Source organism: Thunnus thynnus, chromosome 17 (genome assembly GCF_963924715.1).
Source record: "Thunnus thynnus chromosome 17, fThuThy2.1, whole genome shotgun sequence".
Classification (NCBI taxonomy): Eukaryota; Metazoa; Chordata; class Actinopteri; order Scombriformes; family Scombridae; genus Thunnus; species Thunnus thynnus.
The window spans coordinates 21,337,886-21,363,481 of NC_089533.1; the positions used below are offsets into that span (position 1 = coordinate 21,337,886).

Below are 25,596 nucleotides of genomic sequence, written 5' to 3' on the forward strand. Positions count from 1 at the left end.
AACAGGAGAATTTCAAAACGGTTTCAACTTAAATGAGTGAAATGTTTGGAGTTTCGATGACCACATTCACGCCTTGATGCCTGCAAATGACTGTAGGATTTATTAATATTAAGTCATAAAAAGGTGGATCATAAATTTACATAAGCATATAATCAGCATTTTATTATGACTAAGCATGTTGTAAAAGCCCTGGAGATACACATGACCTTTGGTTCCTGTCACTAGATGTTCATGTTCATAAAGATGATGAGGAACATGACTAAGATCATATTACAGGTTATTAGATTTATATGTTATATTTCATTTTAAAAAGTAACACTCTTAATGATTTTGAGTACGAACACAAAACAGTTATATATTTTTCATCCTTATTCAAATGCAGCATGCAGAAATGAAAGATACCGTAAAGAGAAATTCATTCAACCATTGTTCTTTATTGAGGTACAACGTAGCATTCACCATGGACACACATCATGATGAAGTCTCTTTCTCTTGGTTTGTGTGTACGTGTGTGTGTGTGTGTGTGTGTGTGTGTGTGTGTGTGTGTGTGTCTGTGTTTCAGAGCTCAAGCTCAATCTTGATATCCATCTTAGCCTTGTAGGGCTCCAGCAGGGGGCGTACTTCCTCGGACAGGAACCTGGCCACCTAAAGTAGAAGAAAAAATACTTTACACACCATCAATTTTTGTCTATAGAGTCTAAAATTGGATCCTAAATGACATTTTGGATGGACTTTTGGGCACTTTGCTACAGCTTTCATGTCCAGAAAAGCTAAAATACAAGGTGCTATGTATACAGTTACTCAAAAATAGACACACGTAATAGCAGAGGAGCCTTCAGAATAAAGCTGAGGACTTTTCATGTTGTACCTGTTGAGGAGCACGACCAATAAAGGTCTTGGGGTCAAGTAGGGCGTCCAGCTGCCCCAAGATGGGGGCGAAGTAGGGGTCAGCCTGGACTCTGGCCAGCAGGTCGTTATCACCACCCTCCTGTTTGACCACAGCTGCTGCTTCCTGGGACAGGACACGGATCTTCTCATGGCAGTCCTGAAGGAGAGAAGCAGTAGGAAGATGGAGACCCGTGTTGAAAGTTAATTTTCTGTCAAATATATCATCTCTTCTAGGACAAAGAGATTATTGCTTTAAGTTTAGATCTTGATTTAATATGTCAGGGTTTATTTTGCAAGGCTGACTTGCTCACTGAGCAGTATCTCTCATATATCAGTAGTGTTGGCTCCCTGTACCTGTCTGTTACCTCCGGCCTTCACCATGGCCATGATGATGTTCTCTGTCGCCATGAAGGGCAGCTCATGACGGATGTGTCTCTCAATGACTTTGGGGTACACCACCAGTCCTTCTGTGACATTCTGCAGCGTGCTGAGGATGATGTCCGCAGTCAGGAAAGACTCGGGCAGGGAGATCCTCCTACACATGAGAGAGAGAAGGTGAAATTAGTTAAGTATGTAGAGAAGCAACAGGTGCTGACTAAAAATAGCACTGCATCAGAATATTTCATATATTCTGATGTGTGTCTGACCTGTTGGCGCTGTCATCCAGCGTCCTTTCCAGCCACTGGACTGAGGCCGTCTGCAGCGGGTCAGCCATCAGTGCCACCAGATGTCGGGCCAGGCTACAGCAGCGCTCGGCACGCATGGGGTTCCTCTTGTAGGGCATGGCACTAGAACCTGGAGGAGGAAAAGAACTTCATGCTGACATATGCTCTGTACCGGTACCTGCATCACAGGATAATGTGTGTTTGAGTTTTGTGCAGCTGTACAAGGCAAATAATGAGTGAACATACCAATCTGTTCTTTCTCAAAAGGCTCCTCGATCTCCTTCAGGTTGGCGAGCAGACGGATATCAGTACAGATCTGCAGCAGACAGAAAGATCAAAAATGAGCTTCACAAGTTAATGCAAATATTTAATGCTAATGTAAAGTCTACTTAACAGTCACTGTTAAGTAGACTTACAACCACTACACCACTAGATGGCAACGTTTCTCTATGTGTCTCCAGATTCTGCAGCTTACCTTGTGAACAGTAGCTCCCAAACTGGCCAAGCTGGACAGACTGTCTATGTCCACTTTACGACTGTAAGTCTGTCCAGTCACCAGGTAGGCTCTGGGTAGCAGAGGAACAATATCATGAGGGTTAATGACAAAGCAAGTCTCCACCACCCTGATTTTGGTGGTGACATTTAATTGTTTACACAATAACAATTTCATCTCCATTCCTGCTTCTCTTGTGTTATTAATGATCACATTTTTTTCTTTTTCACTTAAGACATATATGACTCTACTGAATATTGGAGGCAGTAGGAGCCATCCTCTTAAGTTCACACTTACTTTTTGAAGCCAGCCATATCAGTCACCATCCTGTCAAGCTCTTCTACCTGGTGGAGGAAAGATAATTGATTGTAATTCATTATTCATTACGACTGACACAATTTAATGTACCAGAATACAAAATGTCCTAAGTAACAAATGATTTATTTAAATCAAGTCGATTCATACCTTGTCATGGTCGCCCTGAAAGAGCTGCAAGAAGCTGGCTTGGGTGCCAGTGGTCCCCTTAACACCCCGGAAACGCAGGTCGTCGCGGGCTCGCTGAAGGTTCCGCATGTCCATGGACAAGTCCTGCAGCCACAGACATGCTCGCTTTCCTACAGTGGTCAACTGGGCAGGCCTTAGCAGGAAAGAGACAAAATGAATGATATGAGGAAGAGAGGAAAAATATTAAACACTGTACAGTTTCTGTACACAGTAAAGACATATGAAAACACTGGATGACTGGATGCATCTGATTAGAGAGAAGCAGCTGTATTCAGACTCACTGGTAGTGTGTGAAGCCAAGCGTCGGGAGGTCAGCGTATTTCTCTGCAAAGTTTGCCAGTCTGTCAATGACTCTCGCCAGCTGTGGAAAAATAAGAACAAAGGGTTTTGTCTCTGAATAATTACATAATACACTTCCATTACTCATACAACCTCCACATCTTGACTGACTATTTTTGGTGCTTTGTGACTCTGCAAAACACTACAAAAAAAAAAACCCATCAAATATAAGCTGAGGTGATTATTTCTACATTGTTGACTTCTTACTAAACAGCTGAGGCCTACAACAACAACAACAACAACAAAAAAAAAAACAGCTACTATGCCCCTATTACCACCGATTTTACGCATGCACAACTGGATGGGTGTGCATGTTTCCTGGCAAACAGCTGAGCCTCACCTTAGGCAACAGAATGTCAAATCCATCACGCAGCATAATTAGGTCCTGAGGAGGATACACAAAACAACTTTAGGAACACGGAAACTTTTAAAGAGAAGCACTTTGCGGCAGAGAGCTGTGAAACAATATATTATAGCTCATTTAACACCAACACATGGTGCTCTGTGAGATAAATGGTAATGTCATCTAAAATTAAGGCTGATAATGTCTTCTCATCTTATTTTTTTTTTTTTTAAAAATTGCATAATCACAAAGGAGTATTATATATTATAGTAGGAAATAGTGTTTAAAGGCCACTCAGTTGTTTCATGAGACAAGACAAGTATGGAGGACAATATTGGATAATTGATCCTGTATTGTATATATAAAGTGATCCAATCAAAACAATCTATAGCGAAACATATGAAATGAATCATCATTACAGTATTGTCTCCCACGTAGCAGGAGGTGGCTCCAAGGTGGATGATTGGAGCAGCAGCGGGGCAGCAGTGTGCGAAGGTGTGGACGTGAGCCATGACATCATGCCTGAGCTTACGTTCTTCTTCAGCTGCCATGGCGAAGTCGATGTCCTCTGCGTGGCTCTCCATCTCCAGAACCTGAGCGTCCGTGATGGGCAGACCTAAAGCCTGAGAAGGAGGATGATAAGGTGAGAAAGAGGAAGAGTGTCCACAGGTACATTTATGAAGTTACAATTTTATTTATTGGCATTTTTATTGCTGCAACTACTTATCGGTGGCTTTTCTGTAAATGGTGCAGTAGCCCAGAACAGACAAACCAAACACTCACTCTAGAGAGGGCCTTTTGTGTTTTTTGTGAGTTTCACACCCGCTGTAGGTTCGCCTCCACATTAGAAGGGGAAGGTTGAGGGCGAGGGATGCAATCTGCAATCTCACCAATAGGTGCCACTAAATCTTACACACTGGTCCTTAAGGAGGCAGGTATTCTGGTCAAAGGTAACGTCATTTTAACACAATGCATTTGATTAGGACTGTTTCCTTAATTGACTTTCTCAAAAAGATAAAAAACAATCACATATCAGTCTTTAAGATGCTTGAACAAAAAGCAAACTGTCTACTGATTGACTTTTCTGTCTTTTCCACATTCATGACAGACATGTGCTCTCCTCGTGAGAAGATTCTCAATATCCTGATTAGATTGGACTTTTTTTCTATTAAGTTAGAGCAACCATGAGGAGAATACAGAATGGCTTATTTGAGAAATTGGGCCCCTGAAAATACCTCTCTCCCTATGTTGAAACACTGTTCATAACTAAACAAAGTCAAACCCTGTCATGTCAAAGGTCAGGCTGCAGGCAGGCCCACATCAAGCAAAGAATGGCTCAAACAGATACATTTCACTGTAGAAAATAGGTTTACAGAGAATAAGCTGGGGAGTACACTGTAGTATAGTAATTGTACCAGCATTTGGAGGAAGAAAAAATGCAGCCTCTCGGGGGGCTGTCTCCTGTTACCGTGACATTCTCTGTATGCTATTTTCACACACAAACCACACAGTGGCAGCCACTGACCAAGCTAACTCTGCACAGGCAAACTGTAGCAGAGCTAAGCCCCTGAAGAACACCTCAAAGTAAAAGAAGAGTACAAAATTGGACTCTGACCAGTTCTGATTAGTGTGTGGTCATGTGAGATGATACATGTGAGAGAGGGTCTGTCACCAGTTTACCTCCTGACTTCTTTAATATTACAAATGCAGAAGTCACTCTGAGAATTAGCGTTTGGGCTGTTGTAGCACTTGTGACGTCTACAGAGTAACAGGGCAGTAAAACACATTAAAATATTTCTACAGTCGGCAACAGTGAAGGAGAAAAATTTCAGATTGTTAAGACTGCTGCATTAATTGATTAAATTATAGCCCGACAATATAGGATATTACTAATTTTGATATTTGAGAGTTTTAAAAATCTGATAATGATATACTGGTTGGTATAAATTTTCTTCACACAACCCATATATATACCGTTGCCTTAATTTTGATTTATTTTTTTAACATTTGTGACCAAGAAATGCACTGGCCAGGACATTTTACAGTTGAATAATATAATAATAAACATGTCTCTACTCTATCGTGGACAAACTATAGAAAGGAAACACTGTTTCAAAACACATCTTTGCCATTTCGGTACATCAGTTTCTTGTCATTTAATAGCTGACATATACGCTCTTATCGATATATCTGCAATGAGCTAATATCAACCCATTTATCACCCTGGCCGATTTATCTGTCAGGCTCTAGTTCAAATCATCAGCAAGTGCAAACTTTTTGTTTAGCTAAACATACCTTGTATCTTTTTGATAGACACTATGAGACTACAAAGTCGTGCTGTGCATGTGCATGTGTGTATATGTATATGTATATGTATATATGTATATACACACACACATATATATATATAAATACACACACACACACACACACACATATATATATATATATATATATATATATATATATGTGTGTGTGTGTGTGTGTGTGTATTTATATATATATATGTGTGTGTGTATATACATGTGTGTGTGTATATACATATATACATATATACATATACATATACACACATGCACATGCACAGCACGACTTTGTAGTCTCATAGTGTCTATCAAAAAGATACAAGGTATGTTTATATATATACATATATATATATATATATGTGTGTGTGTGTGTGTGTGTGTAAGTCTGATATTGTTAGACAGTGTGAAATAAAATGATTTTATCAACCATGAAGCTATTTAAGGGAAAACAAAAATGGGAGCAGAAAAAGGTTGAGTTTACTGCACTGATGCTGTTGAATTTTGACCAACATTTTCTATCTTTGGTTATCTTAGTATAGACAAAACACACAGTATTTAGTAAAGAGCAGCACTGATGGAAAGGGCAATATAACCTTTGTGCTCTTATCATAAGTCTTATTATTGATTTCTTTTTTTGGGGGGGGGGGCAAATTTTATTTGTTATACTGGAAAATTAAATAACATTTTAATTGCTAAACGTCTTATTCATTAATGCATATTTACATAAAAAGCCTAATTTCATTGTGTGTTAGTAAGACACATACAAACATACATACAAGCTGTTAAAATAAAAAATTTTAAATGTAAGTGCAGCCTAAAACTGCTTAGTGTTTTTATCTATACTCTATCATATGTAGCTTTTCTGCTTGTTGTATGTTACAATAAGTATACATAGCTGTGCATAGCTCTCACAGAGTTGTATGGCCCTCCTTAAAACTATATTTAGAGCAGGGAACTTGATATGTCTCTCTGAAGGTCGAAACTTTACTTCATAAGACGTATAAAGCTTGGCAAAAGTGTGCATATAAAAACACACACTTTAAATAGCCAGGGCACATGCTGTGGTTGCTATGGTCCAGCTAACAATGTGTCAAACCTTCTCAGCCTTAGCCAGGTATATCCACAGCTTCCTCCAGGTTGTGAATTTCTTCCTGTCACTGAAGTTGTAGGCCATTTCCTTGCTGGCATATCTCGACACCAGCGGGGAACGGTACTTCATGAACTCGTCTGCTCCTGCCATGGTTGTCAGTCGTGGTGGTGTCCGCTAAAACAGAGAGGTACTACCCTGCACCTTCACCCACACACACACAAACACACACTAGCTGCCGTAATAGCCGGCCACTTCAGATTTGCATCACATGGACAAGGCGGCGCGCTTTTTACGACACTCGAAGACGGCGTACGGCGTGAGGTCTAAATATGACCATGGGTAACGGTATACGGCAGCGTGGTGGAAGCATGTCACTTAATTGCTTGCCAATATCTTGTTCAAATACAGATACGACGGTAAACTGCTGAAACTAAATTTTGTCCTGCGCAGTAATACGCCTAGTATCCTCCACAGTGCCAAAATCATACAAAAAGAAGCTTGAAAACGGTGCTCCAATACATCAAATTATGTCAACAAACGTTACAAAATTGTCTTTTTTAAAAATGTACACAGCAAATGTACATTTTTAATCCTCTTTCTTACGTCAGTTCCTTGGGTCCGTGAACGTATCTCGCCTTGTAACACACATAATTAACCTCTAAGGGAGTAAAGGATGAGTTAAGGCATGTGGGGTGATTTTTTTTTCTGCTCCACATGACATAATCGTTATGCATCCCGCAGATATTATTCACACTAAGGTGACAGTGCTTTGAATTCCGATACCATTTGAATTTGCTATTTATGGGAGCTTTTATTTATTATTTAAGCTGTGGCTGCATGTCTCATATCAATATTTAAATATGTTCATGCAGTATGCATCCCTTCCCTGACTCACAATATTTATGTGTCTGCAGGCATCAAATAAATAGTTGTGTTTGTGCATGATGCAGCAGCTGGGGAATACATCTAGAGAACAGAGTGCTCTCTCTCTCTCTCTCTCTCTCTCTCTCTCTCTCTCTCTCTCTCGCTCCCACTTTCTCTCTCTCTCTCTATCTCTCTGTCTATCTATCTTTCTATCTGTCCTCCTGACTGCAGTCTGCATACAGTGCCACACTGCTGCTGCTGCTGCTGCTGCTGCTGTGTGATATGAGCGTGGGAGGAACAGTTTCCTCTCCTCTTCAGAAAATGAACACACATCTTCCCGTAACTGCTGCTGCAGGGGTGGATTTGGCTTCCTGTCTCCTGCATTGCACAATCTTTCAGCTCTGCTCGGACAGATAAGTAAGACAAAAGAAGGAGCGCTGGAAGACGAGGAGAAGGGGTGGGAGAAGAGACAAGAGGAAAGGACGGTAAAGAGCCACAGTGGGGTGTGGGGGTGTGGGGGATAATAGATTGCAAAAAAAAAGAGGGGGAGAGGTTGAATGGCAGAGGAGGAGTGAGGAGAGGAAGGGAGGCAGGGGTGGACACGGGGAACAGAAGATAGAGTGAGTTACACTGCAGTAGAATGAGGGTTAGAGTGAAAGAGAGAGCCAAGAAGCATTTGAGCTGCCAGCCTTTTGCACGCCACTCAGGATCTGTCGCCGCGCACTCCTCTTTCTGAAGAGGCAAGAAGACGAATCCACCGTGGAGGCGAGAAGGAGAAGGAGGAGGGGGGCTGAGGAGGAGGAAGCCAGAGGTTCTACACACAAGATGGCTGCTGTGTCCTCTGCCTCTGACACTGGTAAGTGAGTTTTCCTCCTTTGCCGCACACCTCCAGTTCAGTCATCATCATTGGTTCAGTCGCAACATCCGGGGAGTCGGGGGGTGAGGGTGTGGGGGGGGGGACTCTCAACACCATTTCATGCTTGGACCAAACATCCACAATTCTGGAAAACTGTTGCTGGAGTCAACTTCCTGTGTTTAGCAGCTCACATGGAAAGTGTCAGCAGCGGTGAGTAACAGGGGTAAATCAATAAACTTCCCTCTCCTCTCCATCGTCTCCCCTCTTGTCATCCTTGCAGAGCAGGAATTTTTCCTCTCGCCATCCGCTGAATATTCATACTCATCTGTGCTGCCATTTTATCAAAACATCTATCCTCTCCGTGTAACTTTTACTCAAAGTAAATCATATTCTGTCCACATGCCATTCTCTCTGGAAGGAGTCCAAGGTTCCTCCTCTCTGACCCATTTTTTTCCAAAGGCCAAGGACAGAGGGAAACAAAAAGGAGGCATGCTGAGAAGGGGGGTTAAGGGGAGAGAAGAGGATAAGGGCAGGAATGAAAGAGGAGGCAATAAAGGAGAAAGTACCAAGAAGCAAGAAGGGCACAGAGGGGGAAAGTAAGGAGTGAGGACAGAAATTAGGGTGAGTGCATGAGTAGGAGCAGGAGAGGGATGTGTTGCAGTGGAAAGAATACATTAGTTTCCCTATATCCAAAAAGCACTTTGGGGACAAGCCAGGAGACAATACTTAAGAGACAGAACAGGGATAAAGGTTAAGAATAATCTCCTCTGAGAGCCAACTGCTGTAATAATAAACACACTCATCCATGTGGAAGAAGAGCCAAAAGGAACCTCCAGTCTGACCTTTCTGTATTACAACAGGAGACCCCAGGGGCCGACACCCCCCTGAGCGCAGACTACTGATCCTGGGGGGGCCACAGTCTGGCAAGACCTGCACCGCCAACACCATCCTGGGGGACGAGGTCTTCGACGCAGGGACGGAGACCACTCACAGCAACGTGGGCCAGACGGAGATCTACGGCCGACGGGTTACCGTGGTTGACACCCCGCCATGGACCATCCCCAGCGACCCGGAGGACGACACCGAAGCTGACAACAACGACAATGCTGGTGCTGAGTCGGACAGCCCACCACGGGCCCCGCCTAGCCTGGACAGTGAGGGGCCGTGCATGGGGGCCATTCTCTGTCCTCCTGGACCCCATGCAATCCTGCTGGTGGTGTCTGTCACGCAGCCTTTCACTGACACACAGAGGAGGGCCGCAGAGGAGCAGTTAGGGGCCCTGGGTGGAGGGACCTGGAGGTACTCGATGGTGCTCTTTACTGGGGTGGACAAACTTCCAAAAGGTGTCTTCATCGAGGAGCACATAGCGAACACTGGAGAGGCCCTGCAGTGGCTGGTGGAGAGGTGTGGAAGCAGGTACAATGTCCTCTCTTTCCCTTTTTTTTTGATTTTACAAAAGCCTGCCTCTAAACACAATCAAATCCCTTCACTCTTGTCCTTGTTAATCTTACTACAGTGGTTCAGTAGATAGCTTAAGAGGGTGACTCCTGCATGATCTTCTAAACCATCAAATCTTGTCTGCATCAATTAAAATGATGTTTTTCTACCTGCAGGTACCATCCTTTTGATAACACTCGGAAAGAAACAGAGGACAACACACAGGTACCCGAGCTGATGGAGAAGGTGGAGGAAATGATCACTGACAACCAAGGTTTGGCTGGATTTCATAGTTACAGTAAATGATACTGTATGACATTGTTAATGAATGTACCAATTGTGTTATAAAAGCTGATTGGAAACAGTTTAATGGATAATTAATTGTTGCTATTTATGTAGGCTGGTACTTTGAGGTGAATGAGCTGATTTTGCTGGAGGAAGAGCAGGCCAGGAGAGCTTTGGAGGAAGAGAGGATGAGGATGGAGGAGCACGCAAGGCAGAGGGAGCAGATGATCGGAGGACCTCCCAGAGGTATGTTGTGTGTGTCTGTGTGGGTGTGTAGTTGAGTGAGTCATACAGTAAGGGAGAGAGATGAAAACAATTCTCCAGAATTGATGTTCTAAGAAATAGCCTATTCATTACTGGTGAATCAATATTACGTTTACCCTTTTTCTTTCTTTTTATTTCTAATGGTTTCTCTTATGGCCATCTTTCTCCATCTTTCTTTGTCTGTCTTTCTCTCCCTGTTTATCTCTCCGGATTCCTGTGTGTGCAGAGTTGAGGCTGCTATTGTTGGGCTGGAAGGGTGTTGGAAAGAGCTCAGTGGGGAACTCCATCCTTGGCCGTCGGTACTTTGAGTCGGGCCAGGAGACGGAGCTGTGCCTTAGGAGGCAGGCACTTGTGTCTGGTCGCCGGGTCACTATAGTCGACACCCCGGGGTGGGACTGGTTCTCAGTGAGGCGAACCCCCAAGCGCATCCGTCAGGAGTCACAGCGTGGCGCTGCCCTCCTGAGACCTGGACCCCACACCCTGCTGTTGGTCCTCCCAGTCGTCTCATCCCTCACTGCCAGGAAGAGGCGAACACTTCTGGCTCACATAGAGACTCTGTTTGGTGACAGCGCGTGCCTCCACACCATGATACTGTTCAGCTGTGGCGACTGGCTGGGCCGCACCCCCATAGAGGAGCACATTCTCAGAGGGGGGCGCGAGCTGCAAAGACTGCTTGAGTACTGTGGGAACTATTATCACGTCCTGGACAGTAAGACTCCTGGAAAGGACAGGAGTGTCTCAGTCCTGCTGGATAAGATCGAGGAGATGATCAGGGAAAACGGTGACAAGGCCTTCCTCCCCATACAGACCGAGTGGTGTAAGTAACACTTAATTATTTCCAAATATATTTTGCAAAGATAATCAGTGGTCAGTGGTTTTGTCTTGTGTTGCAGTTAAAACACACATGTATGAACACATAACAACACACACACAAAGTCAGGCTCCCTTGTTTTTGATGCATTTCACTGTCTGCTGTTTGTGTGTCTTATCATCAACATTCCATATATTAAATTTGTTTAAATCAGGTCTAATATAATTGTGTTGCATTTGACAGTGAGCGAGGAGAGCTCTTACTCTTCAGACAACACCGAGCCTGAGGATGACTGTAGGGGATGCCAGCTACAGTGACACGATCGTAGCAAAAGGAAAGTGGTCCGGCCCATGTTCTGAGTCTTCAATAGGCCCAAACATCACCTCATGTAACTTAAACCTCATCTAGATTTCCCTCTCAGACTCTGAGGAGTTCTGAGGAGAAAACTGAGATAAAACAAAAGGTTTGGAACAGGAGTCTCGTAATGAGTAGCTCTTTGTTGGAAAAGTAAAGACCTGAACTCACTGATCACTGAGCAAAGCTCTCCCTGGACTTAAAGTGAATGAATAACCACGTCTGAGACTAAATGTTCTCCTCAAACCAGAGAGGAGGAGAAATATTCTGCTTCTGCTTCAAGGGACCAGAGCTCGATCCCTGTTCATGAGCATGTTCACAGAAGTCAACTGCTGCTAAAGAGACCCTGTTTCAACACTGCAGAGTAAAGAATTACTCGTCATTATAACTCTTTGTTCAGACTGCACTGACCACCTTTGTATCACAAGTTGAGAGTTAGTGGTTTGTCATTTTGCTCTCAGCTAACATCAAAACCAAGAAGAAATATGTTTGAGAAGAGAATATTATCATGAGCAGTCAGATTTGGCGGTAGCACTCACATCTGCTGTAAGTTTGTCACTCTCTTTGTTAATGCAAGACTAAGAGGAATGTCTCCATGTAATTCTTGTGCCATACATACATTTTGACTAGATTTTACAAAATAGTCATCCCCTTCTGCATCACGTGCCATTTGAGTTTCATTTGAATCAAAGGATTCAAAGGAAAGGGTTTGAGTGAACGCAACTCTTTGAACACCAAACCAAAACATGAGCAGTGTGGCAAAAGATGATAATATGTACTGAAATGTGTGCACATCAATGTAAAAAAAAAAGTTTTTAAAAAGCGAGGATAGCCTTGAGTTGTTTGTGTACCTTCAGACATGAAACATGCTCTCTGATCTCTCACGAATGATATTAAAGTGAGTTTTCTTCATTAACATTTGATTAGCTTCTGCTCCATGAGTCAAGGTTGAATTGATCCCTCCAGGGCATATTCTGCAACATTTACAGGAACGCTGATTAATGCTGACTACAACATGTAAGATGGGAGTCGCATATTAATTGAAATTGGAGTTACTCTGAGTATTTGCTTAAGTTTGCTGGAACTAAAAGAGAATCAGTCTTTGCACTTTGGTTGTTCCTTTGGTCGTCTTGTGCTAAAATAACCAGTTTAGCCCATGAAATCAGTTGAATCAGTAAATATAGTCATTATTAGCCCATTTCTGCTCTAGCATTTGTGCTAAAAACAGTTTGGAAAAGGCTATATTGAAACTATGTGCAGTCTTAAGGTCCCTGTGGAGAAGCTTGGGCTGGCTCCGCTTCGCTGTTTGTGGTCATGCATCCAGTGCATTTATCGACAAGGTAGATTCAGCTACGTGCCTCAGCATCAAAGCGTGAGAGTGGGAGTACAGCCCTGCGGCAGGGCAGTATCCTATAGACTACATCAAGCTTTCGCATGCTACAGAAACAACATAACCTCATGAATCATTGGAGCTCACATAGGGCTTTTACTACCTGTTAACTTTTTCTACATCATTGAGACATCTGCTCCTGACATCAATAGTGATGTTGTGAAAAAAAATTATATATATATATACATATATATATATATATATGTATGTATGTATGTACTCAGCTCTCAGAGGCATGTTAAGACAACGCATGCAGATAAATGAGTGCCTAAAGAGTTGATGGCAACCTCACTTCTTACTCCTCTGAATCTTGCTTGAGCAAGTCCATGTGAATTTCTGATATGACATCACATCCCGCCTTTACAGCTGCAAAAAAATTAAAGTGGATAAAAAGAAACTCTGAAAGATACTAAACCGGTAATATGTGACCAATACCACTGCCATGCTGTACATTTTTTATACAAATGATGTAGCCTATAAAAGAAACCCTGACACTGCTTCCTCTATGCTTTACTGACTCTGTGCTTCATCTAGTGATGTAGGCTACCGCAGCACTTAGTGTGATAAGCATGACTTTACAATTTGATATGAGGATGTTTCCAACATTCATTTGAATCCTAGAGTCCCACTTCCACATGTGAATATATTGTATAAGCAGTGTATATTTACAGTGTGAGATACATTACATTGTAGCTTTTAACAGAGTATTTTGCACTGTGTAACTTCTACCACTTTACTGTAGCCAAAGTGATGTTACTTCCTGTGTGGTCCTTCCTAAATGGTGATTGCATCATCAGTACTTTGTTCATTCTCAGACAACAATAAAAGATGTGTATATATTGTTGTGTATTTCTGGCTTTCATATTATTATTATTACGTCATATTAATACCAACTTATTCAGACAACTGCTCTGTGGAGGAAGTAGTAATTGTGTAGTATCGTCACTAGGTGGCACTGTACCAAGCAGATTTGTTAGCCACCATACCCCCAGAATACTGACTGTGTGGATAATTACACAAAGAAAAAACATCTTTTAATCAATGTGAAATTATACATCTTTATCTGCAATATGACTGTATTTGTTAGTATTACCTTCTCCACTGACGAAAGGGTTTAAAGTGTTTATTGAAAATGCATAAAAGAAGTCCATGGCTGTCATGGGGGTTCACACAAAAAAGTTTCATTATTTCGTTTCATCTTTTTAACAAATTACTTTGAGGTGTATCTTACCAAAAACTGTTGTTAGTACATACAGTAAGTGCACTGTATACTGTTAAAGTGTCTGTACTTGTACTTTTGAAATCCAGTTGTGGTCATGATCTTTGATTCTTTAAAACAGAAGAAAGTACAGTTTGCTTTTTGTAGGTTTCTATTCTATTGCTTAATCTGGTCAAGTAACAATTTATACTGTCTGTCACTATGTCTAGAATTATGTGAAAAAATGCAGGGTTAATCTACATAAACTCAGTTTGCCCTCATCTTTCAACCCAATATAAACCAGTGATTTATTTTGAGTTTACTACACTCTTATTGTGCATGGTTAGTATTGTTGTTAAAGTTTAATGAATGTTCTATATCTAACATCTTATGTTACTCTTTTAAGATGAAGGCATTTACATAAGGAGGATCAATGCCAAGTTTTTTTGTCTGGAGGAAATGTTTCTCCTATTGTAAATAGTTCTACACCATTTTGAGTTTGGCGTACCTCCAAATATAGACCATCTCTAAACTATCTGGAAGAAAGCCTGGACCAATTACAGCGTGCTCACCTAGGACCAGTTGTAGGCTGAATGCACACATTTTTCTTGGTAATATTACTCAAGCTGTGCCTAGGTCAGCACCAGTCAGCACTTTTTCCCCCCCTCTCGCAAGCTTTTCCATTCTCCCTCAGACTGTGACAAATACAAATGTGTTCTTTTAAGTACACAGACACTTCAGAAAGTGTCTTCAGTGGACAGCAGAGAAACAATACACCAATATAAGGCAGTTTCGTATCCCAAACTTTGTATTTAGAAAAGGCATCTGTAACTTCACATGACTGTCAGTTAATCTAATACCCGTGTGTCTGCAGCACGCTGCCAGTCAGGCGGGCTCCATTATCTTTATCTAGTTTGTTTGAAAAGAGGCTCCACTCAAACAGACGCCCACAAGCTTATTGTAACGAATAATCAGACAGGGAACAAAGACTCTTTGTTAGAGAAAAGGTTACATGGCAAACAGGCTGTAAAGTCTATTGTACATGTTATATACAATTCATCTGCACTGCAGTATCTCTTTTGTTTTGATTCAAACCTGTGGTGTGGTCTTCCACACTAACCACACTTGCTATGCTGTAGGGTAAATTTTCCATATGAACAGGCATTCATGACCTCACATGCCAATTCATGCTATATATACCCTCAGTGATATGTATTTACCAGTATGCAACAGTTATATTGAATCTTCTGAAGTACTAAGAAAAAAATTAAAGCACTACCCTCCCAATCTACATCATTAACTCCCAGAGGAAATCACACCACATGCCTGAAATTAGTTTTTAAGACTCTTTATTAAGAGATTAATAATACAGATGGTCAGGTTATACTATACTATGCACATTTTAAAACTTTAAAAAAGGACATCTCACTATCACATTACTGTGGACCAGAGATATGAGAAGTTTATATACATCGTAAAGAACACAGGTTTATATACTGAATGGAAAATACTTGTTTCAATAAAAACTACTCTGAATGTGACAAAAAAGGTATTCTATATTTAATACCAGTGTTAGATATTTAAAAAGGAGATATGCTGACAAACATCGGTTTTACTGGATTGTGCATCCATGACAAGCTGTGTAGACAGAACACATACTATACTGATGAGCCCCCTTTTGCAATCATCCACTTCTTGTTACACACATTATCTGTCATTGTTAGGTCCAACCACTAGGGGTCAGCACTGAGACCTTTTTTGATCCTGGCCATGCGGACCTCTGCCATCAGCTCTTTGAGGTATTCAATCTCCCTGGCCATGGATTCAGCCTTCTCAGTCAGCTCCATGTTCTTCCTCTCCAGCACTTCATGCTCTGCCAGAAGCGATTCCTGCTCAGCTCTCTTCTTCTGACGGTAGCGAGTGGCAGCCGTCTTATTCTGCTCCATCTTCTTTAGTTTCTTGTTCTTTACCGCCTTCAAAGATGTCCTTTCCTCTCCACTTGCACCCGGGAGTGACTTTACTTTGACATTGGTGGCACTGGAGGAGGCTGGGCTGGCTTTATGTTTGGGTTCAGGGTATGGTCTGCTTCTGGAGGACCTTGGTGGAGGGGAGGCTGGAGGAGAGGAATGAATGACCTCTGAAGTGGTGGTTACAGTGGTTGTGGTGGTGATCCCAACTTCATCTTTGGGAGTCAGAACCAGGACGATGCGGGTTGGTGAAAGGGAGAGTACGAGTCTCGGGACTTGAGGGACCACAGAAGCTACAACTGGCTTCACCTCACTCTCTGAGACATCCACTTCACTGCCCAGGTCCAAGGTGTAGACTGGGGAGGAGGGAGAGTCAATCAAGGGGGAAGATGGGTCAGGGGAGGCAGGCTCAGATTTGATTTCCAACTCTTCTTGTGGCTCTGGGACACACAGAGAAGGGGAGGGGACCTCCTGCCTGTCGATGAGGACTTCAGGCTCAACTGCTGGAATGATAGGAGGATCTGAACAGACTGAGGGAAGAGTGGTGGGAGGAGTACTTGGAGGAGAAGCAGTGGGAAGACTTGGGAGAGCAGGAGTTGAGAGAGCAGGTATTGGCAGGGAGTCAAGCTCCATGGGGCAATCCAGGGAGGCCAGGAGGTCTTCTGGAGAGCTGGGGGACTCTTCAGCAGGACTGCACGAGCCAATCAGAGAGTCCAGGTCAAATTCGCTCAGATCCACCCTTTCAGCCATCCAGTCCAGGTCACCGAACGCATCCTCTGCGGGGACAAATGAGGCACGATATTAATGAGCTATCGGCTTTTTCACTGTTACACTGGCACTGTGCTTAAAAGGCTACTTTCTGTTAATGAATATTAATTTACAGTCATTACCTTTGCCATAATCTGAGACTGTCTCGGTACATCTCAGCTGACCAGGGTGGCCCAACCAGGGGAGGGAGAGCAGGTCAGACTCAGTCCCGGCTTTGTCCCCATGGAGGAGGATGGCCGGCGGTGAGGGAGGAGGTGAGTAGAAGGGAGGAGGAGAGGAGGAAGACAGCGATGAGGAGGTGAGGGGTGACACAGGTGATGTGGCCCCCTCCATTGAGGTTCCTCCTCCTTCGTGTTGTTCTTCTTGGTCAGGGTGAAATAACAGGGAGCCCACGGCGTCAGCCATGGGAGAGGAAGGCTCCCAGAGAAGGGCCTCCATGTCTTCCAGGCCAAACTGTGAGTTTGTCATCATCATGGTCATAGTGGCTGTTGTTGGTCACAAATGGAGTGTGTGACGATGCTAGGAAAGCGTCGAACTCTTTTATGCTGTCGAATGCAGCAGTGCTGAGGGTTTCCACGTAGGACCTGAGGACAGGGGAAAAAGAAAACATTTGTGTTAAAAATTTGATCATCAATACTAAGAAAAATCTATTGTAGTAGATAAAACCCTAAAAAAGTTGATAAAGATGAAAAGGCTGGAAGATGTAGACTTCAAACTGTCAACACTAGTGATGTCACTGCACAAAACAGTAGTGTGGGTATGAAAATAATGATTCTGATGTCACACGGTAAAACCGCTCACATTTTAGCGCAACACTGCCCCCATCACTGCAATGCACCTGCAACACATCATGTGTTTCAACCCAGCTACGAGTCTTGTGACTCTGACGTCAGTGTGTTTGCCAATGGGGTCATACGGTCCACCGCCCTCCCTCACTAAAACACAGCCACATTTTTGTTCTCCATCCGCCCACAGTAAGCCGCCATTTTGACACAAAAGAGGAAACGAGCCATTTTCTTCACTGCCACGTTGGCACTTGATCGCGATAACAACTGAGTTTGATACAAATGTAGCAAATCTGTTCACGACGTTTAGACTGATACAATGTAGCGAGGACATTAGAGCCAATAAGAGAGTGTAACATTTCACTTTAGTGTCTGGTGTTGCGTCATCTAGATGGTTAATCCTTTTTATACAAACTACCGCTAAAAAGCTTAATTGTATTAAATTATAACTATCCCACTCTGTGTTTTTAAAATGAAATGTAAACGGTAAAACTAAATAACTGGAATTTATTTAAGGTCTGGTTTAACCACCGCTATAGGCCGGGCAGCTGTCATTGACCATATGTTACAAAAATAATACTTACGACATGTTGCTGAAGTAGAAGTGACTCAGTGCACTGGTTGGATGCACTGTTTTGTTGGCTGCTGCTAGGTCGCTGCACGCGTCTACACTGCCATTTCGGCAAAAAAGTGCGATCTCCGACAATGCTGTTCCTTCGTTTCCTTGGGATGGAAAATGGCGTGTGGTGTGGCGCGGTGCTATTATAGAGCCAAAGATAGAACAGGAGGTATCCTTCCGCAGTGGTCATAATATCACTCCGCCTAGGTTTGCGACTATGCCACTTTCCACGCATGTTTCCATGTCATCCTAAAAAGTAATCACTGGTACTAGACTTTACAAAGTGACGCAGTATTGTTTTTATTATTAATACAAGATTATTTGACTTATGAGAATAATTTCCATTAGTTCTCTTTATTACAATAATGACTGAACTACCCTTAAATACTGGCTTTAGTCAATCAGACATAGACAACAGAATAGGTTTTACAGTTATAGCATTTCTTTTAAATCAGAACACATGTTAAATAAGGCTTTTAATTCTGATGCATCTCTCTCTCACACACACACACACACACACACACACACACATAGGATACACACACACAAACACAGAGTTGTCTCTCTCAAGAAAACATTTCCCACATACAATTCAGGTGATCTAGTTCATCCTGCAGATTTTGAGCCAGCAGGCGAACTCTACCTGAAAACTTGCTCTTATTGGACTGCCTCAGCTTTTGATCATCCTTTACTTTAAAATACAGATCCATTTCCTTAGCAAATGCCTGAAGCAGTCTCTCAGATGACATCCCAGCTGTGTGTGCAACAGAAGTCCTCCCACCATTGTTCATGCTACTCCTAAACACAGACTGTGACAGATGTGCTATCTTCAGTGCGTCAGGCTGGGCTCCTGCCCTCTGTAACCTGGCAAGGTCATGCCTTCGCAGCTCATTCATCCCAGAGAGGATAAAATCCAGACAGCGTTCCATGTCAACAATATTTGCCATGTAGTCATTGACTAGTTTCTCAACTGTTGTCCTATTCGCAGTGTTGTTGTTGGCCTTGGCAGCGTGGGCGCCCATGCCCCCAGCGGACGCCACCATACCTGCACCAACAGCTGTGGCAATCAGTGAGGCACCCATGGTCACAGGAGCTAAGGCAATACCCACCACTGCAGTCACCCCTCCCACAGCACCTGTGGTGCCTCCAGCAATACCCATGGTTTTGCTCTTCTTCTGCACCTTGTCCAGGTTGTCTGAGATGGAAGTAAACTCTGAGATCTTGACCCGCAGGATTTCATTGCGTTTCATCATGAGGAGGTTGTAGAGATGCAGGGCCTGTTTCACATTCATGGCTCTCTGATTAAATGACCTGCATAGGAAAGTAACAGAAAAGGCTTAATAAAAGTCTGTCTCTTGATCTAGCGCTAAATCTAGCTTTTGTTCAACTTCATATTAATTCTGAAATAGTTTAACCCATTAACTTCTATTGTCACATTTAAGCTGTTACACAGAAGTTCATGTTGTAATTATGTATTCAGAAGTGTTCACCAGAAAATGACGCATCTAGTTCCACATCTAACCTGCATATTCTTAGGTATATTTGCTATGAAAAGGTATGAATTACACTTTAAAAAGAAATAGAGATATAATAACACAAAACTAATGGAGCCAAAATGACATTGCCAGTTCCCAAGTAGGAATTCACATGACAGTTTGTTACCTGATTTCCTCCTCTATACTGAGACCAAACAATGATGGAGCCATGTAATCAGATTCTGTTGAAATGTCAGCACAGAGACAGATTAGATATTGTACACTTTGATCTTCTTTGTTATTGAGAACACTGACATGTTTTTTTCACATTTCTTTTAAAATGAATTAATACACAAAATTGGCAGTCAGTATAATAAGAATGAAAAAGGAAAAGTTTGATGCTTCTTTCCTTGTTTAGTTTTCAATATCTAGCTAGCAGAAGACATTTAATACTTACTTGACACTTTTTTCAACCATCTCAACATCCCATTCATCTCCTGAGAAAAAGAGAGGAGAGTAGATTTTATTCATGACGGTTTTGATATCACTCTCTGACTTCTAGCTGGTTGGTACTAAATCAAATGGTGCTCAATGGTGTTTGTTGGTAAAGGAGCAGGGCAAGTGAACCATTTAGTTCAGGTAAGGTTTACCTCTGTGTCCTCTGTGGTCTGTTGACGTGAAGAGGAACAGCGTCTTTGGTATTCTTCAGAGCGAAGCGTTGACCTCCCTCGTTTCTGGTACTGTTTCATAGAAATAAAACATGATAGATATCAGAAATCAAATAATGCACCCTATTGCCTAAATCTACAGAAATATAATCTACTCAGTTTTTAAACTCCTTATCTCTAAAATCTAAACCACATATGCCTAGAAGTATTCTAATAATTAAATAATTATACCAACTAGTCAACATGTGAAGTTTAGAGTATATTCTGAATATGTGTGTGTGTGCGTGTGTGTGTGTGTGTGTGTGTGTGTGTGTGTGTGTGTGTGCGCGCGTGTGCTTTTGTATCTGTCTCTCTCACCGTCTTATCATCATCCTCTGACAGAATGTCCAGGTAGGAAGGATACTCTATCTCACTGTACACTGACTCCGATGGTGTCCTGATAATGACAGGTGGGGGTGGTGGGTTGAATGAGGGTGGTGGTGGTCTGGTCTGTTATAGACAAACAAGATGAATTTGTTGCTTCACTTTATTGCTCAATACATTTGCTTTTCTCTACAAGATACTAATATTGACACCAATGGTTTCTGATGAATGAGCAGTAAATTAATGGTTTGTTGGATGTTTCTTCCTGACAATAAACCAAAAAACAGTCATTTTCATTTAATCTAGATGTTATTCTCTGGTATGATCATTTACATTGTCTGTAAATTTTCAGTGCAACTCTCGTCAAAAATGTTTTTCTTCTTGTTCCTACAGTTAGATGTTTGAGCTTCACAACAGAATGATGTGTGTGCAAAGTTTGACACTAGAAGGCTGTTTTTACATTCATCTGCTAAAGGCAGAAAGTTCCTCTGTGCTCTCCTTAAATCTGATTTTAAGGCCTATGAGAATGATTTGTGACATCACAACTACTTTGAAGCTGGTTGTGGTCCAGTATGAAACTTATACAATTGTGATGTGGGAATTTGAAGCCTCCAGTGAACAAACACTGACAATTAAGGAGGCAGCTTGTGTCTAGCAGTTGAACTTTAAAAATGAGCAATTTTATGTATTAATTGATACACAACACATAATTTTAAGATTTTTTTTTAACAAGTTAATTTAACTTTTTGTGGAAAAACCATGTCAGACAAATAAAAAAAAAAAAACATTTAAAAACATGGAGGTGATCTTTAATACTGTGTGTCTAGAAAAACAATCATATCATCATTTTTCAAAAGGTCATGAATTATAAGTCATACAATGTCATGAAAATGCAATAGAGATAAGTAAACTGCTGTGCAGAATAAGGTGCTATGTGCTAAAAGGCTGAACTTTTCACAGTATTGGTGCATAGGAGACTTGGGCATTCTAGGAACACGGCGGACCTCTTTATCAAGTTGATAATCAGAGCAAATCATTCTTTCTAATGACTTGCCTGAAAACCTTCAGATGAGAATATAGGGGCCACATATGATTCTTTTCAAACAAATTGTGAATTGCCAGTGATAGTTTGACAGCTACAACATCACACATACTCATGTGAGGCATGTCATGTTAGACTCAATTTCCTCAATTTCTCTGCTTCACACACACACACACACACACGTACTAGTCTGCCCTCTAATAGGTTGATCGAAGCTGGTGCCATTTCTCATGTGATGTTGTGACATTTCACCAGTAAATAAACTGAACATGAATGTGTTGTGGCTGCTTGCAGTTTCTTCAGATCCTCCAGACTGTTCAGGTTATTAAAGCTCCTCTAGCCTCACTTGATAGTGGAGAAATTTGGGGTAGGGGTGATTGGTCAAAGTCTGTTTAGGGCTCCAAAAACTCATGGGCGGGCCCTGCCAAAATCTGCGCTCCCTGTTGACTTAACTGTATTAAATGCATGAAAAAAGAGTGAAGTCTTACATATATGATTTTCCATGACGGCATGACAAACACACATGATACAGACGTTTTGTTGCTATTTTGGTACCTGTCCAAGCATGATTCATCATCTGTCATACCTGTGTAGGCGATGTTTCACAAGCTGAGGCAGAGGAAGGGAGGGTGGACTGCCTGAGTTGAGAAAGGTGAGGCGGTACTGCAGGTCTGTCAGTGTCTGCGGACTGAAAATCATAGACATTCACTTTGTGACACTATGGTTGAGTAATGCAATTGAGCATATCAAAACAATGAGTGTATATGTTATAGTCTATTTCCTATAACAGGTTGCTGAGCATTCATGCTGTTGATTGATGAGTTGGACCGATAATAGAAATAACAACCAAAGGTTTGACTAAAACTCTAATGTAATTTAGAGGTAATTTACCATTGCACCATACGTCCCCTATTGTATAAGGTTTCTGATTCAACTCAGAAATGACTGTCATTCACATTCAGATGTGTCTCAGAGGAGTCTGACATGTGTTGGAGAAATCTTAAGAGGAAGTGAAAAAATGAAACACGTCAGCCCTTACCTTGGATTTTACCAGGATTGCAGAAGTTTTTCTATCACCATAGATGGAGGGAGGAGGGGGGCGTTCAGGCCGAGGGCGAGTAGGAGGAGGAGGAGGAGGAAGTTGTATTTTCTCAGTAACCGCTGAAGGCTAGAGAAATTAAGGAGGAAGTAAGTATCATTAATGTTGATAATCAACACATTAAGTTGGAAAAAGTTAAAAAATATTCTATGTAAATTTTGTACGTCATTGGCCATTATTTCATAAAACATATTTCTATTGTTAAAAAACATTATGATGCAAGCAAAGGTTTTAAAGGAATAGTTTGAGATTTGGTGAAATATGCTTATTTGCTTTCTTGCATGGTTAGATGAGAAGATCAATTCTGCTTTCATATGTTAAATATGAAGCTTCAGCCAGTGGCTGGTTAGTTTAGCTTACAGCTCACCTGACTTACTCCAAAGATAACAAAATCTCACACCTCTAAAGCTCTGATCAACATGTTATACATTGTTTGTTTAACTTCCTGTATCTGCTGGTTGCCTGGCAACCCCACAGTGATGACAAGACTTCAAGACATCAAATTGTATCAATCTTCTCATCCAGCTCTTGGCAAGAAAGCGAATAACCATATTTCCCAAAATGTCAAACTATGCCTTTAAGAGGTGTAATATTCATAATAATAACACACGTAGCAATCATTAAAAGAATAAAATTAAGCTCATTATTTTGATTAAAATATCGTATACCATCACAGTTGGCTCAGTATTTGAAGTCGTATAATATGAACTACTTCTGTTGACTGCTGCTGTGGGTTTACTGAAGGTCACACATTTGTTGATTGGTGGCTTAGGAGGAGGACGAACAGGACGAGGCCTCTTACTGTCTGCAGGGTGTTCATTATTTTGGGAACTCTGATCATAAATGGACATGGAAATTGCTTATTAATACGTGCTATCATGAGTTAACCAGGTTTCAAAACCTTGTCAAACAACTGTTCAACTCACCGCTGCATTGCTAGATTCATCTACAGAGTCAACAGTCTTGTTGTTGTTGTTACTCTGGACATTTGGTTTTAACGTAGACCTGGGACGAGGTACAGGCTTAACTTTAACCTCTGACTGGCTTCCATCTGTGAGAGCAAGCTGGAAAAAAAAACAGAAGTTGAATGAACGTTGTTAATAATGCATGTGACCTGCAACTATTGTATAAGAAGCATATGTAAACAGCTCAATAACAGCAATAAAGGGTTTAAAGGGAGCCCGTCAACTCTATGCCAAAAAGCACTGAAAGAGGAAAAACATCAGGTAAATTACAGGTAAGTCTCAGGATTCCCATTGGCCCCTCTGAATGTCTTTAGTTCCTCTAAAGATGGTAAAACATGATGGCATGCAAATACCAAAGTCTATTATTAGTTTTTACCGCCACATCCGGGTCTTCATAGATGGACTGTGGGATGTCACAGGAGCTGATAGCAGACGTCATCATGTGCTTTGTCCTTGGGGGTTTGGGCAGCTGTGGTGTTAAATAATGACAGAAATGAATTCTCTACTATTAGAACTATCAGTCTAAGAGGTATTGCTACAATTGCACTGCAGCCTGTTACCACTATTCCCATAATCATAATAACATGTTACCAGAAACGTTCTTGTTATCTGTGATCTACCTTCAACCTTTCAGGTTTTTTTCTTGTCTGACTGACAGTTTGGTTCCTGTATCTCCAAACAGGAATGCAGGGGTGTAGTGGAGAAGTGTGTGTTATCATTTATGAAAATCTGCTGTATGTCTGCCTCATCCACAACTCAAAAATCAGACAGACAAACAGATTTTGACAAAGGGGCCTCAAGATTAGAAATTAAAGCAGAACCCACCTTAAAGCCTGAATCATATCAGTTGATATAGTGTTTTAATGGTGCATGCACTCTTGTGAAGCTGTACCTTTCTGGCTCTGTTAGTAATCTAGACTGGCTTACCTTACTTTTAGTGGTAAACACGTGCAAATTTGTGTATGGACAAGTTTAGCACCATGTGTCAATAAATAACAACAAGGCCTTTTTCAGTGAAGACATTTTGACATGTCACAGCAGGAAAAGCACAGATGTAAATAATCAAATTAATTCAATTAGCTGCTTTCTGGTATTGTGCATGCTGGCTCGCTGTCACACAGTTATGACTGGGACACTCAAATACAAATATAGTAATCCATGTGCTTTACCAGTTTGCATTACAGTTTACCTCAGATAATGCAAAAGTACAGTTTTCATTAGTTTAAACTATTCTGTAAAGCCAGGGCAATGCAAAACTAAAGCATAAAATAATAAAAAATATGCACTACCGGCTAAGTTTATAACCAGTAAATCATGACTTTGAAGGGAATAGATGAATGCATGTCAACAGTGACTTACTGCAAGACAGTAAATCAAAATTTTTTTCATCTGCTGTTGGAAGACAAGTTAAACTGGTGTTGCAACACGCAATTAAATTATCAAATCCAAAAAAGAAATATAATTGAAATGTATTGAGAAAATTGAATGAGAAACCAGTTGAGGAGAGATCAGCATTGTTTGCAAAAATCTTCCTCATGCACGTGCATGAACTGGTAAAACCCCTCGCAATAATAATACAGAACTCCTCAGCATAATTCATTAGACACAAATTGTGTTTATAACATATGTTTATAGTCAATTATAGGCTAAAATATTTTATCAGAACAATATTTGAACAGTTGTTGGAGTATGATAGCAAGACATTTTAAGCATTTCAAGCAAACTCATTATCACTGGTCTCTCCCATTAAACTGTATG

At 41.5% G+C, this 25,596-nt stretch overlaps 4 protein-coding genes and 2 long non-coding RNA genes across 7 annotated transcripts; 1 reads left to right on the forward strand and 5 right to left on the reverse strand.

Annotated features, from left to right (window-relative positions):
• Positions 1-414: 414 nt before the first annotated feature.
• On the reverse strand, positions 415-6,921 carry adsl (adenylosuccinate lyase). Of its 2 annotated transcripts, XM_067570793.1 has the most exons (12): positions 6,635-6,920; positions 3,652-3,855; positions 3,230-3,274; positions 2,832-2,911; positions 2,512-2,683; positions 2,344-2,390; positions 2,029-2,119; positions 1,800-1,869; positions 1,536-1,683; positions 1,243-1,423; positions 869-1,045; positions 415-645 (listed from the first exon to the last, which is right to left on the reverse strand). In XM_067570793.1, the coding sequence occupies exons 1-12, from the start codon at positions 6,776-6,778 to the stop codon at positions 559-561; spliced, it is 1,446 nt and encodes a 481-aa protein (XP_067426894.1). In that variant the 5' UTR covers positions 6,779-6,920; the 3' UTR covers positions 415-558. The 2 variants fall into 2 exon arrangements, with proteins under 2 accessions (XP_067426894.1, XP_067426895.1); XM_067570794.1 differs by lacking the exon at positions 415-645 and having other exon boundaries at positions 939-1,045; positions 1,254-1,423; positions 6,635-6,921.
• A 1,099-nt stretch (positions 6,922-8,020) lies between these two features.
• si:dkey-110g7.8 (GTPase IMAP family member 8) lies at positions 8,021-13,738 on the forward strand. The gene is made up of 6 exons (XM_067570792.1): positions 8,021-8,348; positions 9,209-9,764; positions 9,962-10,059; positions 10,185-10,316; positions 10,561-11,151; positions 11,389-13,738. Exons 1-6 carry the CDS (start codon positions 8,318-8,320, stop codon positions 11,460-11,462), a joined length of 1,482 nt encoding a protein of 493 aa, XP_067426893.1. The 5' UTR covers positions 8,021-8,317; the 3' UTR covers positions 11,463-13,738.
• Positions 13,739-15,419: 1,681 nt separating this feature from the next.
• atf4b (activating transcription factor 4b) lies at positions 15,420-18,353 on the reverse strand. The gene is made up of 3 exons (XM_067570795.1): positions 18,192-18,353; positions 16,945-17,406; positions 15,420-16,830 (listed from the first exon to the last, which is right to left on the reverse strand). The coding sequence occupies exons 2-3, from the start codon at positions 17,300-17,302 to the stop codon at positions 15,821-15,823; spliced, it is 1,368 nt and encodes a 455-aa protein (XP_067426896.1). The 5' UTR covers positions 17,303-17,406; positions 18,192-18,353; the 3' UTR covers positions 15,420-15,820.
• Positions 18,354-18,569: 216 nt separating this feature from the next.
• LOC137168141 (apolipoprotein L6-like) lies at positions 18,570-20,058 on the reverse strand. The gene is made up of 2 exons (XM_067570634.1): positions 19,889-20,058; positions 18,570-19,537 (listed from the first exon to the last, which is right to left on the reverse strand). Exons 1-2 carry the CDS (start codon positions 19,930-19,932, stop codon positions 18,793-18,795), a joined length of 789 nt encoding a protein of 262 aa, XP_067426735.1. The 5' UTR covers positions 19,933-20,058; the 3' UTR covers positions 18,570-18,792.
• A 616-nt stretch (positions 20,059-20,674) lies between these two features.
• Positions 20,675-22,914, reverse strand: LOC137168562 (uncharacterized). Its single transcript, XR_010924296.1, has 3 exons — positions 22,814-22,914; positions 22,361-22,462; positions 20,675-20,858 (listed from the first exon to the last, which is right to left on the reverse strand). It is a non-coding gene; the product is annotated as an uncharacterized lncRNA (long non-coding RNA).
• Positions 22,915-23,565: 651 nt separating this feature from the next.
• On the reverse strand, positions 23,566-24,302 carry LOC137201241 (uncharacterized). The gene is made up of 3 exons (XR_010932149.1): positions 24,215-24,302; positions 23,800-23,937; positions 23,566-23,706 (listed from the first exon to the last, which is right to left on the reverse strand). It is a non-coding gene; the product is annotated as an uncharacterized lncRNA (long non-coding RNA).
• Positions 24,303-25,596: the final 1,294 nt, after the last annotated feature.